This window comes from Erigeron canadensis, chromosome 1 (assembly GCF_010389155.1).
Source record: "Erigeron canadensis isolate Cc75 chromosome 1, C_canadensis_v1, whole genome shotgun sequence".
NCBI lineage: Eukaryota > Viridiplantae > Streptophyta > Magnoliopsida > Asterales > Asteraceae > Erigeron > Erigeron canadensis.
Window position 1 is genome coordinate 57,770,144 of NC_057761.1, and position 17,091 is coordinate 57,787,234.

The 17,091-nt window shown below is 30.9% G+C and overlaps 2 protein-coding genes across 2 annotated transcripts; one reads left to right on the plus strand and one right to left on the minus strand.

Annotated features, from left to right (window-relative positions):
• Positions 1-5,486: 5,486 nt before the first annotated feature.
• LOC122585155 (protein transport protein Sec61 subunit beta) lies at positions 5,487-6,065 on the minus strand. Its single transcript, XM_043757263.1, has one exon. It carries the CDS (start codon positions 5,939-5,941, stop codon positions 5,624-5,626), a length of 318 nt encoding a protein of 105 aa, XP_043613198.1. The 5' UTR covers positions 5,942-6,065; the 3' UTR covers positions 5,487-5,623.
• A 1,755-nt stretch (positions 6,066-7,820) lies between these two features.
• Positions 7,821-11,910, plus strand: LOC122581692 (MLO-like protein 3). Its single transcript, XM_043753948.1, has 15 exons — positions 7,821-8,025; positions 8,292-8,349; positions 8,551-8,816; positions 8,981-9,097; positions 9,310-9,370; positions 9,699-9,787; positions 9,866-9,940; positions 10,065-10,153; positions 10,246-10,295; positions 10,415-10,455; positions 10,654-10,827; positions 10,917-10,952; positions 11,087-11,154; positions 11,287-11,347; positions 11,512-11,910. Exons 1-15 carry the CDS (start codon positions 7,891-7,893, stop codon positions 11,767-11,769), a joined length of 1,578 nt encoding a protein of 525 aa, XP_043609883.1. The 5' UTR covers positions 7,821-7,890; the 3' UTR covers positions 11,770-11,910.
• Positions 11,911-17,091: the final 5,181 nt, after the last annotated feature.

A 17,091-nucleotide genomic window follows, 5' to 3' on the forward strand; every position in this document is an offset into this window, starting at 1 on the left:
TATTAAGAATGTGGTTTGAAACAACCATATAAAAATGAAAATGGTACACAGTGTTTATTAGAACTGGTATATTGTGTCTGACACGACGTAATGCGACACAACCATGTTAAGTTCAAACACGAACACGCACGATAATTAATCATGTCAGTTTTTATAAACACAATCTTTAACAGGTTACACGATATAAAACTTGGCAAAAGACCTGTTAACTAAATCCTAAATTTAAACCACTGAGACTCTTAAATAACCTGTTAAAGACATGAAACCTCTTAAGACATAATATTAATATATATTAAAAAAAAACAATAAAAGACATGTTAACCCGTCTTATCGTGTCTTAGTATGTTCCTTGATAGGTTGCATTTAATACGTATATGTTACAGGTCTTAATAGGCCTTTCACGTATTAGTAGGTTCAGACCTATTTAGACGTCAAGTTTGATAAGACTAAACACAAAATTTGTTAAGACCAGAGTTGTGTCGTGTCGTGTTTATCAGGTATGCATTAGAAATTGTCAACTTCAATGTTTATTTAATGGATTTATTTTTGAAATTTGAAATTAAATACGTATTTAATTTTTAAGGTATGACAATTTCTTTTTTTAATCCATAATCATGATTGTATCAAAAGTTGTTTAGTATTAGTTTAATTATTTGATGCATGATATTATTATACCTCGATAATAAGAGTTGCAAACTTGCAATTTTATCATATCTTTTAATTTTATCTTAAATTTAAGATCTTTTGTTACCTTTTTATTTACATGTTTTTCTTGCTATCTTACGACCTTAGCTTTTCCTTTTACTTTCAATTTTTTAGTTTTAAATTTAATACCTAATTATACTTCACAATCCATACTATAACCAATCCAAACAAGAATAAAAACAAACACAAATTATATAAATAAAAATTTTAAACGTCTTTACTAATTTATATTTTTCACCTTGTAAGTTCACGTCCCCTATTTACAGTTTACCTTGCATTATATTTTCTCACCTTGCATGTTTACTACTCTACGTCGTATGTTGGGGTTAAAAACCCATTACCATCTCCAATACTATCTTCATTTTCATTCTCATACCAAACGCCCTTATATATGGATTATGTTTATCATGAAACTCCGAATTTTTACCAGTATAATACGTAAATTGTGATTAATTATATCGTTTGATGTAATGTTAATAAAATAATTTAGATGCATTGTAATGACTTAATTAGTAAAGTGTGTTGTTTTTGTTTAAACAAAAAGTTTAGATGTATATCTAAATCTATTTGATAGTATTTATTAAAAAAAATACCCCATGTTGAATGTTACATGGAAGAAAATGTCTAAAATGCCCTCCATGTAATATTTTCACCTATAATCCCTTAAAATATTTTCACATACACTATTCTCTTAACATTAATAATTACATTACACTATCAATCATTTATTTTTTAAAATATCTCCATTAATCCTTTAAATCAATTACTTTTATATGAATTATCTACATCACTCGACGTCGCATCCACCAACAACACTCACCTCCACCACCATATTGTCGCCGTCACGACCACCGCCGCATCACGCGGGTACAGTGCTAGTACTCCTTTATAAAAATCATTCACCTCTTACAAATAGAAAATGTTACTCAAATGTTACATACGAAAGTACTAAATTGTTCTTAATAAACCCCTACTATAGAAATAGTTTTATAAATTATCAAATTTGCCCTTAAAGAATTAATTTACACCATAAACTCATATTTTAATAACTAACACTTTAAGTCTTTGTCTTTTTAAAGATTCCAATATCACCTTTACAAATCAACCTACACCACTTGACACCGACACCACATTGCGCAGGTACCATGCTCATTTAATTGAGTCAAGATTCATGTGAATTAGTGTTTATACCCGAAACAACATAGACTTCCTAACCTCGCTCGAGTGCAGTGGCGGACCCAAGATTCATGGGGACGGGTAGCACAAGTTTTTGTATTGTTGGCCTTATATCGACATAAAATAACGATACCGACTAAATTGTTATGATTTTTAATGTTTAAGAGTTTTTGGCAATTTGGTAGTTTCCATTTATCATTTAATTGCACAAGTACGTCTTTATAAGTTTTATTATTAGGATAATCTATGAAAGTTTTGAAATAGTTACATTGACGGGTATCTCATATTTGTTTGACCCGTAACACCAAAAAATAATACATCGCTATCCAAAAAAATTTACACTACATGAATCTAACGGACCCGACGTGCTACCCCTAGGTTTTATGTAGGTCTGCCTATGCTCGGGTGAATAGTGATTCATGATGGTCGACTAGCTAGCTCTTGACTAACTAATTATCAATAGATGAATTAGTATATGGTGAAGCTTGTGACTAAGAAGTTTTGGGTTCAAATCTTAGTGTGGGCAAAAATATATACTCGTACCAATTTGAGTTAAAACTTGCTGCCGTTTACTCCCATACAAAGAGCAGACAAAATAATTCGTTTAGATACAATCATCTGTTGCAATTTTTCCGAGAAAGTTTGTTAGTCTGCATTTTGTAATTAGCTCCACGGAAATTTCCCCAACAATGTTTCTACTTTTTCCTTATGAAAGTTATTGATGATTTTGAAAAAAATTATCAAATAAGTGTTTTTAAAAGTCTCCTAGCTAGGACAAGACAAATTTACCTATTTTCCACTAATAACATAGAAAATGAGTCGCTGCGTTTAGGCACATAAATGTTGTTGAATTATGGATTGGAATTATCTGGAACATCTCAGCATCATCAATTTGAACGTATCTAATAAAAAAGATTTTATCGCACAGATGGTCCTTAAAAAGAAATTGTGATTAATTGACAATGTAACTTGAAGCTACGTACAAACCTTGTAAGAAAATAAAGTTTTTTGAACAAATATACATAATATAAAAGCGGTAAGCGGAAATGATTTTTAATCGAAAATAAAGGTTTTTGAACAAACAAGACATAATACCTACGCGTTGCGGCGGTGAAATGGTGGGAGTGATAGGTCATACTCAATGGCGGAACTTGAACAATTGTTATGGAGGGGCGAAATTCAATGAAACATAAAATTTAACTTTGTTATAGGGGCTAATATGTAAAATGAAAATTATTTTTGAAAAATATATAAAAAAATTGGTATTAAAAATAAAAATTTGGAGGGGCTGGAACCCCCTTTGGCCCCTTAAAAGTTTCATCCTTGGGTCATAGGAGGTGATAGGTTATAAAATGTGATAGCCAAATGTCTTAGCCGTCCGGACTCCGCCACCGGATTAAAAAACTCGTCAAAAGTATATCGAGTGACATCTCTAATGAAATAGCATGAAATTTTAAGAACACCCATATAATTTTTATAATTTATCAACGGTTTTTAAGATAAAAGATTTTGAATGAGTTGGAAGAATCAAATGATTTATAAAGAGAGAGAAAAATAAGTGGTTAAAATTTGAGAAATGAGAAAAAAAAATGAGCGGTTGAAATTTTCTCTAATGGTATAATGAATAAGTGATATGAGTCTTTGAGGATTTCACTTACTTAAAGTTGAAAAAATGGTGGGAACAAATGTTTTATAATGTAGTAGAGATAGAGATATACATAATAAAAGCGGTAAACAGATATAAACCTAATGAGAAAATAAAGCTTTTTGAACAAATATTAATATGTATTCTATACTATATTATAAAGTAAATAAGGTTTTAACTTTCAATTTCAATAATGTATACATGATAATGCATGGTGTACCATACATCAATGCCTCACAACTTTCAACTTTCATTTTCATTTCTCTTCTCAAATCTCAACCACTCATTTTTCCCCTTTCCTCCATAAATAATTTTATTCCTCTAATTCATTCAAAATCTTTTATCTCACAAATCGTTCATCGATAACTTATAAAACTATATGGATGTTCTTAAAATTTCATGTCAGAGATGTCATTTGATACACTTTCGACGAATTTTTAAATTCGAGGGCAAAGCCCGTACGGCTAAAAAATTTGGCTGTCACCTCCTATGACCTATCACCCCACAATCTCACTGTCGCAACGCGCAGATACTTTCTCTCGTACATAATAATAGCGGTAAATGGATATGATATTTAATCTCAGATTAGTTGGAGATGGCAAGCGTTGTATTAAAACTCAATATATACGCAATCTAATCATGATATTCCGGTAGCTGTGTTTCACCATTTCTTTAGGGGGCGTTTGGTAGAAGTGAATCAAAGAGAATAGAAATGTAATAGAGAATGAATATAGTAGGAAAGAGAATAAGTGTTTGGAAAGAGAATGGATTCCGTCGTTTGGTACAAACAGAGAATGAATATACAAAAAATACAAAATTTTGAATAATAATTAAATTTAATATATATAACATCACTAAACCAAAAAAAAAATAAATTCCATTCCCATCAATTCTCTACATTTTATAGAGAATTGAAGGAATAGAATCGATTCCCACTTCTCGATTCTCTTTCTCATTCTCCATTGCAGCCAAACATGAAAAGTCTTTCTCATTCTCTTTTCACCTTTTCCATTTCATTGTATCAAACATCCCCTTAGTGTGTATAAGGAGTGTTTATAACTCAAATATAAACGACTAAACTTGGGTATCCGTATCCCTTTCAATCATTTTGTTAGCTACCCCACCTACAAAATTTTACCTCAACTTTTATATTATCATGAAAATGACTAATTCAATATTTATATCTATACTATCTATATAAACAAACTACCCCCTAAAAATTTAACACTCTACCTTTAAAATCTCTAATTTACCCTTTTAATTTATACTACCATCAAACACTTCATCCCTGAAATTCCAAAACTACCCTTAAAAAAAAATCTTACGCGTGTCCTTCCCTTCCCTGAAGTTGCTCACATAGTATACCAAAATAACACACATACGTTACTGAATTTAATAATCAATCAACATAAAAAAACGTTCGCTCTAAAACAACGACGACGGTTTGCACCTTCAGCCGGACTAAGAAACATTTTAGTTAAATCATACATTCACGTAATCACACGGTACCGCTACTTAACCAACGTTTTTTCCAATGTCCCGCTGCATCGCGCGGGTACAAGGCTAGTAGTAGTATACTAGTATCGATGAAAATGACATACTAATTTCATGGACGATTTTTGTAATTAAAATTAGCGATTAGTGAATGGTGATTGATACTTAAACTTTTGTTTATAAAGACAAAGACAATTTTAAAAAAAAAAAAAATCAACTTGAAGATTCAAACAGGAGTATATCACACATATGACAAGAATTAAAACGCGAGTGTTTTAATTTAGGTAAATTAATTATGAAAATTCAACTATTCTCCCACTTTCATTTTCATTTCAATATATTGCATATCCTAAACTTCCAAATCTTCTTTTGATTGAAATCAAGTCGGTGGCCATAACAGTATAACACACACACACAAAAGATCTCTTAAATAAAAACACATAAAGCTACTAAGCTAGCTAATTAATTGTTGAAACATAAGACTGTTGATATTTGAACGTTATAACAAATTTACACAGCAGAGGGAAAACTAGGGTTTATATCATACAGATGATAAAAAGTGAAGAGAGTAATACACAGATCCGTACAGATTCTATATAAGCTTCAAACAGTAGAGGAACGGCGATATAGTTTACCGAAAACATGAAGAGCGGTGACGAAACCGATAAACACCACACTCATCACGAGGACCACTGTCGGTGAGATCTTAAGGCCGGGAGCGTCATCAGTGTAGAATCTAAGCATGTTGTTGCCGCTATTACCACCACCACCGGTGGTGGCTGTGGATGATCCGGTGGTGAGACGGCGGCGTCGCAAGCCGGCAGTAGCGGCAGGGGAGCCACGAGGGACGGCGCCGAGTGGACCGGGTCGGGAATTGGTGGAACCGGTAGTGGTTTGAGATTGTGATGAACCTCTAGCCATCTATTTACTTTGAGGGAGAGTTGATTTTGTGATGTAAAAATGTTAGAAGGGAAAGAGAGTAGTTTTGATTGTCAAGAAATAAACTATTTTTCCATTTTTTCCTTTGCTAATTGCAACTTTTTTTTTCTTTCTATATAGTCAAAGTCGCCTTCTTTTTACTATTATTGTTACTCGTACATGTCTTCTTCCTGAATAGACACATGTAATATAACTTGATTGATGATATAGGCGTAAAAGAAAAAGTAATCTGTTACGTTTTTATATACAGTTTAGATAATAAAATATAAACTTTTTATGTTTTTTCAATACAATACTAATCTTACACTTGCTTGCATAATTATAAACATATATCAAGAATATGATTTAAATCCTTAAGCTAAAAATACAAATCTTGGTACAACTAATTAACATTATTTTAACTGCCTCTAAATCTGTTAGTAGAAAACTCAATTTTTTTCAAAATAGAAGGTAGTAAAAGGAAAGTTTTGGAAATAAAATTTAGTTTCTAGCTTCAAATCCTCTACTATACTTCTTACTTCAATTATATTTATCAAATGTAACCTTTTACAAAATAAAACTCAAGCAATAATAGATGGTTCGTGATAAACCTTGAACACAAATTTTACAATAATTACTGTTTTAATCAGTTGTACATTATTTGTTATAGATGGCAAAAATATATTATAAGTTTAATACTACCATTTTTTAAAGAAAAATGGACCAGATGATTCACACAAAATCTATAAAAAGAAATTTCGTCATATCCACAATTCCACATTTCATTTATACATACGGTCCAATTAAGTTTTTCGGTCCATATCTACGTGTATGCATTAGGCCCATCAAACATTATTTTTTTTGTTTTTTGGTTGGACTTTTTCCTTTCAGGATTTGTTTTTCTATTTGTATAACAAATTTCCCAATAAATAAAATTAATCCTTATTTACGTGATGTTGAATGTTTATAAATAAGTTAATAACTTAAGATATAAATAGATCACCAAAGAACCAAGTCAAACGAAAAGACACCTTTTTATCAATATTGAGATTAACATTTTAACAAGTTTCTTTTAAGATGGGTTAACTTCGTCATAATAGAGCAAAAGGAAAGGGTCATAAAATTGATGCACACTACAGTAGAGTTTGACACCCTAGACTACACATATTGACATATACATTATAAATTTCTCTCTTCTTTTTTTTTTCTTTCTTTTTCCCCATTTTTGACATACTTTGTTATTGTTAGAGAAATCGCGATGAAATGTTAAACTAAAACACTCGAACCAAAACAAAAAATTCAGATTTTTAAAATGAACAGAGTATCATTTTAATCCACGAATACTAGGTCATGTCTATAATTTTGTAGATGATTGTTTTTAGTGTACTCTTTTACCTACTAAATACTAATATAAGCGTTGACTGCAATTAGATGGCGCCTTACGAAATAACAGCTCACGCCTTAACGCTTTTCGATCGCATGGAATACAACAACAAACAATATTTAATTGATTATGCAAAATGCCTATTGTGAGAAGGCACGAGTAATATATAGACAATCATACTTCTCTACGAAGATAAACGCTCTTTCTGATTATAATGCCGGTAAATTTCCTTCGGTGAAATTCAACCTAGGTTACATTATTAATTATATTTACCTAAGATGACATCGGATGTTTTTTCAAGTGTTTCAACAGCAATTGGATGTTGTATTGTATACGGTCGGTTAACGCGACATTGAACCTTCGCCAGTCAATATCACCCTACTTAATTGCTACTCCCGGCCCCACAAGTAATTAACACATACACATTGACATGTTGACTTCGCCTTTTTTTCTCTTATCTAGACCACTTACTTAATTTCACTCATTCCTAGCTAATTTTATACAGTATATTATTTCTAGACTAGACTAGATTTCTTCTTCAACGTGCCTTCAAGTTTTCTTGCAAAAAATGGTGACGGGAGGAGGAGCACCCTCATCTAGGCATACATTACAAAACACACCTACTTGGGCATTGGCGACAGTTTGCTTTGTCTTCATCTTTTTGGGACTTGTTATCGAACACCTATTCCATATTGCCTCACGGGTCAGAATTCATTTTTCAAATTTAACTGCATATTCTTTTTGTAGTATAATAACCGGGCATGTGTTGGTTATTATACATATCCAATTTGACCGGTAGATGGACGAATATATATGCAAGCATACGTTTCATGCTTGTTTGAGTAATAGCAATGAGATTCCCCAATATCATGCTAAGAATTACTATAATTGTCATTTAACTAGAATAATGACTTCTGTCTTGTCGATTGATTGACTTGTATACTTACTTTTACTTGTATGGTGACACAGTGGCTTAGGAAGCATAGGAAAACAGCATTATACGAAGCCGTAGAGAAGCTCAAATCAGGTAAAAACACCGCGTTATATACATTAGTTAGTTTTGGTGTGCGTAAATGGATGTACTACTTTAATTACGACAATTTATATAGTGGTAATTAGAAAGGCTTTGCAACAGAACAAGACCAAATAACTAGGTTAGTACTCTGTATTGAAAAACACATAATATTGAAAAACAATCATCTATAGCTAGTGTTTATATATGATGCAGTTTTGATGATTTTGGGATTCATGTCACTAATACTCACGGTCACTCAAAGATCGATCTCCAAAATCTGCATACCAAAGAAAGTTGCATATTCCATGCTACCATGTCACAGAATCTCCGAGACATCATTGCAAACAACTCAGGCATATGAGCTCTATTATGCCTCCTCTCCCCGATTTGCCCCTGAAGAGGATGTGGTTCGACCCCAACAGAGACTACTAGCTTCGGATTCCACCAGTTTCAATTTGACTGGTCATTGTGCTTCAAAGGTAATTTACTTGTACAAGATAACCAAAATAATTAATCTCTTCTAAGCAATTAGTTGGTATTTGACTCAGTTTTTTTTTTTTTATATAAAAATCATGACTTCAAATAAAATTTACAATAATGCTTATATTTGTTCTAAAAAATGTCATCTTTTAATTGTATACAGGGGATGATGTCATTTATATCAGAAGAAGGGGTTAATCAGCTGAGTACATTTATATGTGTCTTAGCTATCATGCAAATAGTCCAAAGTGTTGCTACCATGAGTTTGGGAAGAGCCAAGGTATAGTACTCATTCTATCCCTTTGTTCATTTCTATATGCAAATTTTGTAAGAGTGATCTACCATTTATTGAAAATAAACTTCATGAGATATTTACAAATTTCTCCGAACTTAAGCCGTAGAATAACTCAATAACATATATCCCCAAACCATACCCCTTAAGTCCCACTAGTTGAAATTAAAATTTATATGTTTTTTAAATTCCTTGCACAGATGAAAAGCTGGAAAGCATGGGAGCAAGAAACTCAAACAATTGAATATCTGGTGGCCAATGGTATTATATATATTTTAGAACTTATGGTGTGGGTATATAGGTCACTCATATTTTATGTTTTGAAATATTCTTGTTGTGTTTGATGCATAATCTTTTGTAGTACATTAACTGTTCATAAGCTAAATGTCTAAAACCATGTTTCATTACTTTACTTTTACGCACTATCGGTTTACTTCGCAAACAGAATAGATCGGTGACTTGAGATAGATAATGGATAAGTTTTAAATTGCATAAAACAAAAAATGTAGAATAACAGCAGTAGAAATGAATCATGGATGTTGCCTTAGTATTTATAGTGAGCAAATGGTAATGTTTACCTATGACATAGATCCTGGCAGGTTTAGATTTGCAAGACAAACGACATTTGGACAACGACATATGAATGATCCAATCGATACACCTATTTTGTTGTGGATTGTGAGTATTGTAACAATTTTTTGCATTTCATAAAGTGGTAATAAACATTTTCTTTCTTTAACCAATATATTGGAACAGAAATGTTTCTTCCGGCAATTCTTTCATTCAGTGGCCAAAGTCGACTATTTCACCCTGCGTCATGGATTTATCTCAGTGAGTTTGGTTGCTTATGAATACTTCTATTTGATTTTCCTTTTATTTCTTCTAATTATCTTTTTGATTTGTTAGTTATCTCTAAATTTCTTCCCAAATAACCTACTACACTAACAAATTCCAGGCTCATTTGTCTACAAACAACACCTTCAACTTTCGCAAGTATATACAACGCTCCTTGGAAGATGACTACAAGGTTGTAGTCGGCATAAGGTATGTAAAGTATATATAAATTCCCTAACTGTAATATTTGCTGAGTATTGAGTTATTGACTATGCTAATTGACTTTTACATCATTTGGACAGTCCTTTCATGTGGTTTCTACTTGTTATTTTCATGCTTATTGATATTCATGGTACATATTGAATTCCAACCCATTTTTGTTATACCCAATTGGTCGTTTTGGTACTACAACCTTCGTATATAACTAAATAGGTAACAAAGCTTATATATATGTTTGGTCTTGAAATATAGGTTGGCATATGTATCTTTGGGTATCACTGCTTCCTCTCACTGTAAGTATTACACTATATATATATATATATATATATATGTCAACCATATTTAGTTTTCTCTTCCAGATGTCCTGTCATTTGATGTTTTATTGTTTGATTACACACGGCGAATGACAAGCAACTTTGTTTTATGTTTTCCTTTAGCAAAATATAATTTAACATCCTCATAATCTTTCATATTTTCTGGTAATATGATAGATTGTTTTGGTCCTTGGAACCAAACTACTAGTGATTGTGGCAAAAATGGCGTTACAGCTCAAGGAACAAAACAAAGTAATCATAGGAGCCCCCTTGGTTACACCTAATGATGATCTCTTCTGGTTTAGTGACCCTCAATTCGTCCTAACTCTATTGCATTACATACTCTTTGTGGTAATTCACAGTTTTAAAATCGATAATCATGTTAACTTCTCAATTAACCTTGACCTCACGTATGTTTTTTCTCCAACTCTGATATGCAGAATGCATTTGAGTTTGCGTTTTTCGTCTGGGTTATGGTACATAAGCTTTTCAGTATTTAAACTTTTGTGAAAATAATAGCTGAATATGCATATTGCAAAATCATACGCATAGCAATTCTTAGATGTTCTTGTAATTATAGTAAAATACTAACTATTGTTATCGCTTGCAGTTACAATATGGAATAGATTCATGCTTCCATGAAAGTACAGCTATCCTTGTCTCAAGGGTTGTCTTAGCGTAAGTTCGTTAAGAATTACATATAACCACTTTAATCTTGAAAAGTAGGGGGAAAAAACTGTGATATCCATCCACCGAAAAAGTTCCAATTTTGAACGAAGACTAATATATGATGCGACATTTTGTATTCAGGGTGACGGTTCAAGTCATTTGTAGCTACATTACTCTTCCTCTCTATGCACTAGTGACTCAGGTGTGTGCTTCGTTTATAAGATACCATTACCGTGATTCATAGAGTATGGATATGAGACATCCTATTTCATATTGAAGTACTCAATGTTTACTTTTGACGACTTAGTTATGTGTAAAAATACAATAAAACTCGGTTGAATAATGATTTTTAGCATAAATTGGCAGATGGGCTCACAGTACAAAAGCACGGTTCTTGAAGATCAAACAAGGCATGTGATTAAGCAATGGCACGCCGAAGTAAAACAAAAGCGGAAAAAGAAGACCCAAACACCTCGTGATAGTCCAATATCGAATATAGATACTCAACTGATGAACTCCAAGGAGATTGTTCAAAATCATCAAACACCATCAGTTTCCGAATTCGCTTCTCGTGTACTTAGTGAAACAAGTGAAATAGTTGAAGAAATCCAAGAAGCAATTTGAGTACATGACAATTCTACTTAAGTTCTCTAGTTATTTATTTTTTGATTCTATTAATTCTGATAATTTTGTCAATGGAAACCTAGTTACAGTTACGCATTTTATGCTTATTGTAAATAATAATATAGTTTTGATTTTTGAATATATACTCGTATTAGACTCCAATTACTCGAGCTGCCCAATTGGCTTATATTCTAATTCCTGGGCTCCTGGCTTATCAACCCCATAATCCCATTAATAGTTGTGCTATAATTCCATAAAGCTCAATAGAAGGAGCCCATAATTTCTGGACTATCAAACCCATTATTATATATATAACAAAATAAGTAGCGTTAGCTACCGTAAAAGCAGTCTGGACTTAGCAGTCTGCATGCCTGCTTATTTTTATTTTTTTTTTTAATTTCGTTTTATAATCATCTTGACTAATAAGTTACTGCATACATACATATAAGTTTTCACCTTTTTTTACATTCTTTTTAGCCTTCTATGTCATTTTTTTTAAACGGCGTGTTAGTTGGTTAGTGGTTTCAATCATAGCAATGACATTCAAGCGGGCAATATGTTAGAGATTGGAACCCAAAGACAATCCTAGAGATCAAGGGTACGATAACACGGTCACACGCATCTGAAGAGGTAAATGTCCGAAACCATAAGGAAATGAGATTCAATCCCTGTTGCGTTTTTTTTCTCATTTATTGGTGTATTATATTTCGTTTTTTAATTATTATAAGTTGACAGGTTACCGCACATGCATCTAAGTTTTCATTTTATTTACTTTTAACCTTTTTTCTTTTCATGTGTTTGTAGCCAACAGTTATAACTGCCTTCATTATTTTTACTTTTTTTTTTTTTCATATTGGCCATACTTTTACTCAAGGTTAATTTTCATTTTAATTTTTTATTCATTTATTAGTATGTAAATTTTTAATGGATTTTAAGAGTGATTTTAAATTCAAAAACAAATGGTTATTCACAAGCCAACGAATGGGTAAAACCCTTAAAAGTTGGTTCTTAAATAGTCTTTTGCATCACGTTTTATTCTTCGTGATATATTTTTAATTACCTTAATAATAGGCTTTTACAATGTACATTTATCGTTATGTATCTATCACATACCTTATATACGTTTCAAGCTTAACGTATCACTATGTTGTCCGGGGAAACATCCGAGTTAGAAAACTAGTTAATCTTTAACAAAAGAATAATTCTTACAGTATATTTCACCTGTTGTTCCTATTTTTTTAAAATTACATTAGCCATCCTATTTTTTAAACTAGTTTATAATATTGTAAAAAAATGAAATAGCTTGAAAAAGAATAAGCAACACATTTTATACGTAACTAGAGTCTAGAAAGATCCCCTACATACAAAATAAGTGTGATGAAATTACTTGCATAATATTACATAATTTCAAAAGGTCAAATAAACAAATAATACTTCATCTTATTTTAGTAAAATACGTTAAAAGTTAAAACCATCACAAAGGTATTATCATTATAAGTTTATAACTTAGCCATCGAAAATATGCAGTATATATTATATCAAGATTATTTGTTTTTCAAAATTTAACTATCCAAGTATCCAACAGTAAATTCTAAGATTATAAAAGATTTGTGTATGAGTTTTTTCAAAAAAATGAAAGCTCACCTTCTTTTTACCTTTAGTTAATAAGACATCTTATGTGGGGCAGTTAAAGACACAATTAGGTTAAATAAAGTAACTAATAGAAGTTTGACTACAACAGATAGTATGCGTGGCATCTATTAAAGCTAATATAAAAGTTGAATGCACGTTTGCAACTTTTTTCATTCGAGTTCACCCACGTTATCGACAGCCTTTGAAAACCTTTTGGTCGGTCACTTTGGCTGTATTCACTTTACGATTGATAGGTTTTTCGGTATATAATGACGTCTCAACCTTCACGATCACCAACCATATACTTAAATTATTTCAACCATATGGTGATCATCATGTATCACGTTAATATGTTTGTGAAGTCTACCTTAAAATAATGTGAATTTTGTTACATTACGTGACATATACGAATCGTCTTTCATTCGTATAGTCATGAACTACTTGCGGTCTTGAACAATACATAGGAATATAAAATGACAAAAAAAAAAAAAAAACAAAACAAAAAAACAAAAAAACAGATAATAAAGTCATAACTGAAGATGTATTTAATTAAAGTTTTATCACAATAAGACCCATAATACAGTTTTAATTAAAGTTTTAAACGATTTATATCTAATGTTATCGCATTACTTTTACATTATCTATCTATATCTCAAATATTTAGTCTTACATTTAATTAACATAATGAACTAATAACAAACTAATTAAAAATCGTTTTATTTAAACTTACCTGCGGGGATAAAATTCTAGTAGACATTGAAAAGACAATCTGTTATATTCAAAAAACATAGGCCCAGTATGATTTAACACATTAGGCCCAAGAATAATTTTTGTACGTTTACTAAATAGCTGACGACCCACCTAACGATTAGCATGTCGGCCTATTAATCGGTTTTAAATCCCTATGAATATGACAACTTGCCTATACCAATTATGATGTTTTTTTTCCTTTTTGTTTTCTTTACTAAGGTATATAACATGTTACTTACTATAAATATAAATTTAACAGACTCACTTATTTTGTAGTTAATACCTTAAATATCTTGATTTTTGACAGCCAACTAACATAAATGTCTAACTACTTCGTACAGAGTGACTTTTTGTTAGAAAGTCGTCACTTAGCTGGCGAAAACCAACCGCATAGAGTTCTTAGGCGCCCAAAGTTACGCGAATCCGAGAAAACCCAATAACCCGTCCGCCCACAAGCCCAACAATAAAAAAAAATTTCAACAACCAAAATTTTATTGTCACCAAAAATAATTAGCCAGAAGCTGAAGTACACCGCAAAGGCCCAACAATAAATTATTGGTAAAATTTGCTTGCCTCCAAGATCACATTCTAGTCACCAAGAGGAAAATGTCAATTGAGCGAAACAGAATTTACCCTAGGTCTCATCTAAATATGATGTTAAGTATTAATGAATCTGTTACAGAAAGAATACTATTTGGAAATATGACTGTTAAGTATTAATGAATCTGTTATAGAAATAACACTATTTGGATCAAAATAATTGTTCAACCTTTATTATTATGTTTAAATTACTCTTTTGCTATACACAATAACTACTTAATAATGCATATAGTTATGTCTTAAAATTTTAGACACTTTTTAAGTTCATAGATGATTGATATATTATAAAAATGTTTTCTCTCATTTTTAAGATAACTTCATCCAAAAATAGTATAGTTAACTGTAAGCTAAGCTCTTTTATAAAGGTAAAGCAATCAATACACAATAAATGATAAGTTTATTCAAATGCATATGGCATATGTTCAAAGACCGTGACAAAAATTTTTTTTAGCTTTTTTCATTATTAATTTTTAAAACTTATTTCAATGATTTTATTTTAATTTATTTTAATAAGCCTAACCAACACCGATATAAAAGTGTCTTCAGTATTTAAATCCGCCACATATATAACCAATTAAGTTTTCCAATTTACTTGTAAATGAAATTAGTATTCTCATACGAAACTAAAAAAAAAAAAAGTTGGTCAAAGGAAGACGATATTCGTACCATTCTTTTGATACATCTATCACATTGTTGCATTAATAACTTTTACAGTTTATTGAATAAGTTGTCCATTATGGTAGATGTATTAAAAAAACAAGTTTTTTTTAAGAAAAAAAAAAGGAAAAAAGATTGTACATTATAATTATTTCTTAAATAATGAGTTTTTATAATTATTTCTTAACTTTTACTTTCTTTCTCATATATATCTAAAATTAACAAAGTACATTATTTTATGATATAATAATAAGTAGGAAAATGTTAAACAAAGCCCTTAAGGCTTTATTTAACGTGCATAAAAAAAGTGTACAACTAATTAATGCACCTTAACAAAAGCTCTTATGGTTTCATTTAACAAAACCCCAATAAGTATATGGAAAGTAGTGAATGAGTGAGTAAATGAATAATTAAACATCTACTGATGAATGAATCATATCTCTCGGAATGACCGAATGAGTCAGATATTATGGGTAACCTCTTGATGGTCATATATGGTCAGGGAGTAAAACTACCCACATCCTTTATTTATTTATTTATTTTTACTAAAGCGGGTATCTCAAAGAGATCATGAGATTTTAGTTGTCTATTGAACGATTTTTCCAATCGTTTGGCAAGAGTTTTTAAATTTTTTTTTGGAGTTTTAGCTTTTAATTTTGAACAATGAGTTTTAATTGTGTTAAATGTTTTGTTTGGATGCAACTAGCTTTAATTATTATTTTTTTAAAGAAAATTTTTAGTTTGGATGAAATTTTATAAAAAAATTACATATACCTTTTGAATTTACAACTACAACTATCATACTAAACACCTTTAAAAAATAAAAATTCTAACTAACAGTTTTGCAAAATATATATGTGTTTTGAGAGACATGTTAGAGATTTCGTCCTGATAGTAGTATTACAATATGATATTGGTTAAAAGTTAAAGTAAGCAGTCCACCACAATTCAATTATCTTAAGCGAAAACAAAAAGTGAATGATTAAGAAAACATAAAGGAAAAGGTTAATGTTGTTAAGATGCCCATTTGCAAGCTTGCAATGATGGGGATACGATTTGTCTCCTTGGTAGGTCTCCCACATGTGTGGTAGCCAACCATTTAACTATTTAAGCTACTCCGTATAAAATTAATTTCTATACGGTTTAAAGTGACGATATATATTGTTGTTAAATTCGGGTTTAAGACGAGGATTTTGACAAGTACAAATTATTATAAGGAGTACTGTAATCAATAAGTAAACAAGTGTTATATGTAGATTGGTTAAATAATATTGAAGGGGATATTTAATTTTATGTATAATACCTAGTAAAGCAATTATAGACTTACATGCAGTTAACAAATTGATAATACATATATAATTTAATTGGACTGTTTCATGTATTAGCTTTCAGGTAATATAAGATCAATTGCGACTTATTTAAACTTCATTTTAAAGTGCCGTTAACTTTAAAGATCAGTGTATATATTTTTTATATATAATTAAGTGTTAAATCTTATGGATTGAGTGTCCAATGATAAAAAGCTTATTTTGTTTCACCTAAAGCGAAATGATTACATTAGAGACAACACAAATATTTGCCTCTATGAAGTAATATATAGATTTAGATTTTAGAGTATATTCCACTAAACTCTCTTGATAAAACTTAACAAAAACTCAAATAAATAAAGCTCCATGATTATTG

What these genes read in the sequence shown, in the direction of transcription:
- LOC122585155 (XM_043757263.1), bottom strand. Translation starts at nt 5,941, where the DNA reads ATGGCTAGAGGTTCATCACAATCTCAAACCACTACCGGTTCCACCAAT.
- LOC122581692 (XM_043753948.1), top strand. Translation starts at nt 7,891, where the DNA reads ATGGTGACGGGAGGAGGAGCACCCTCATCTAGGCATACATTACAAAAC. An exon ending in TGAGTTTGGGAAGAGCCAAG is followed by an intron (nt 9,098 to 9,309) that starts GTATAGTACTCA and finishes TTCCTTGCACAG; the next exon opens with ATGAAAAGCTGGAAAGCATG. An exon ending in AAGGTTGTAGTCGGCATAAG is followed by an intron (nt 10,154 to 10,245) that starts GTATGTAAAGTA and finishes TCATTTGGACAG; the next exon opens with TCCTTTCATGTGGTTTCTAC.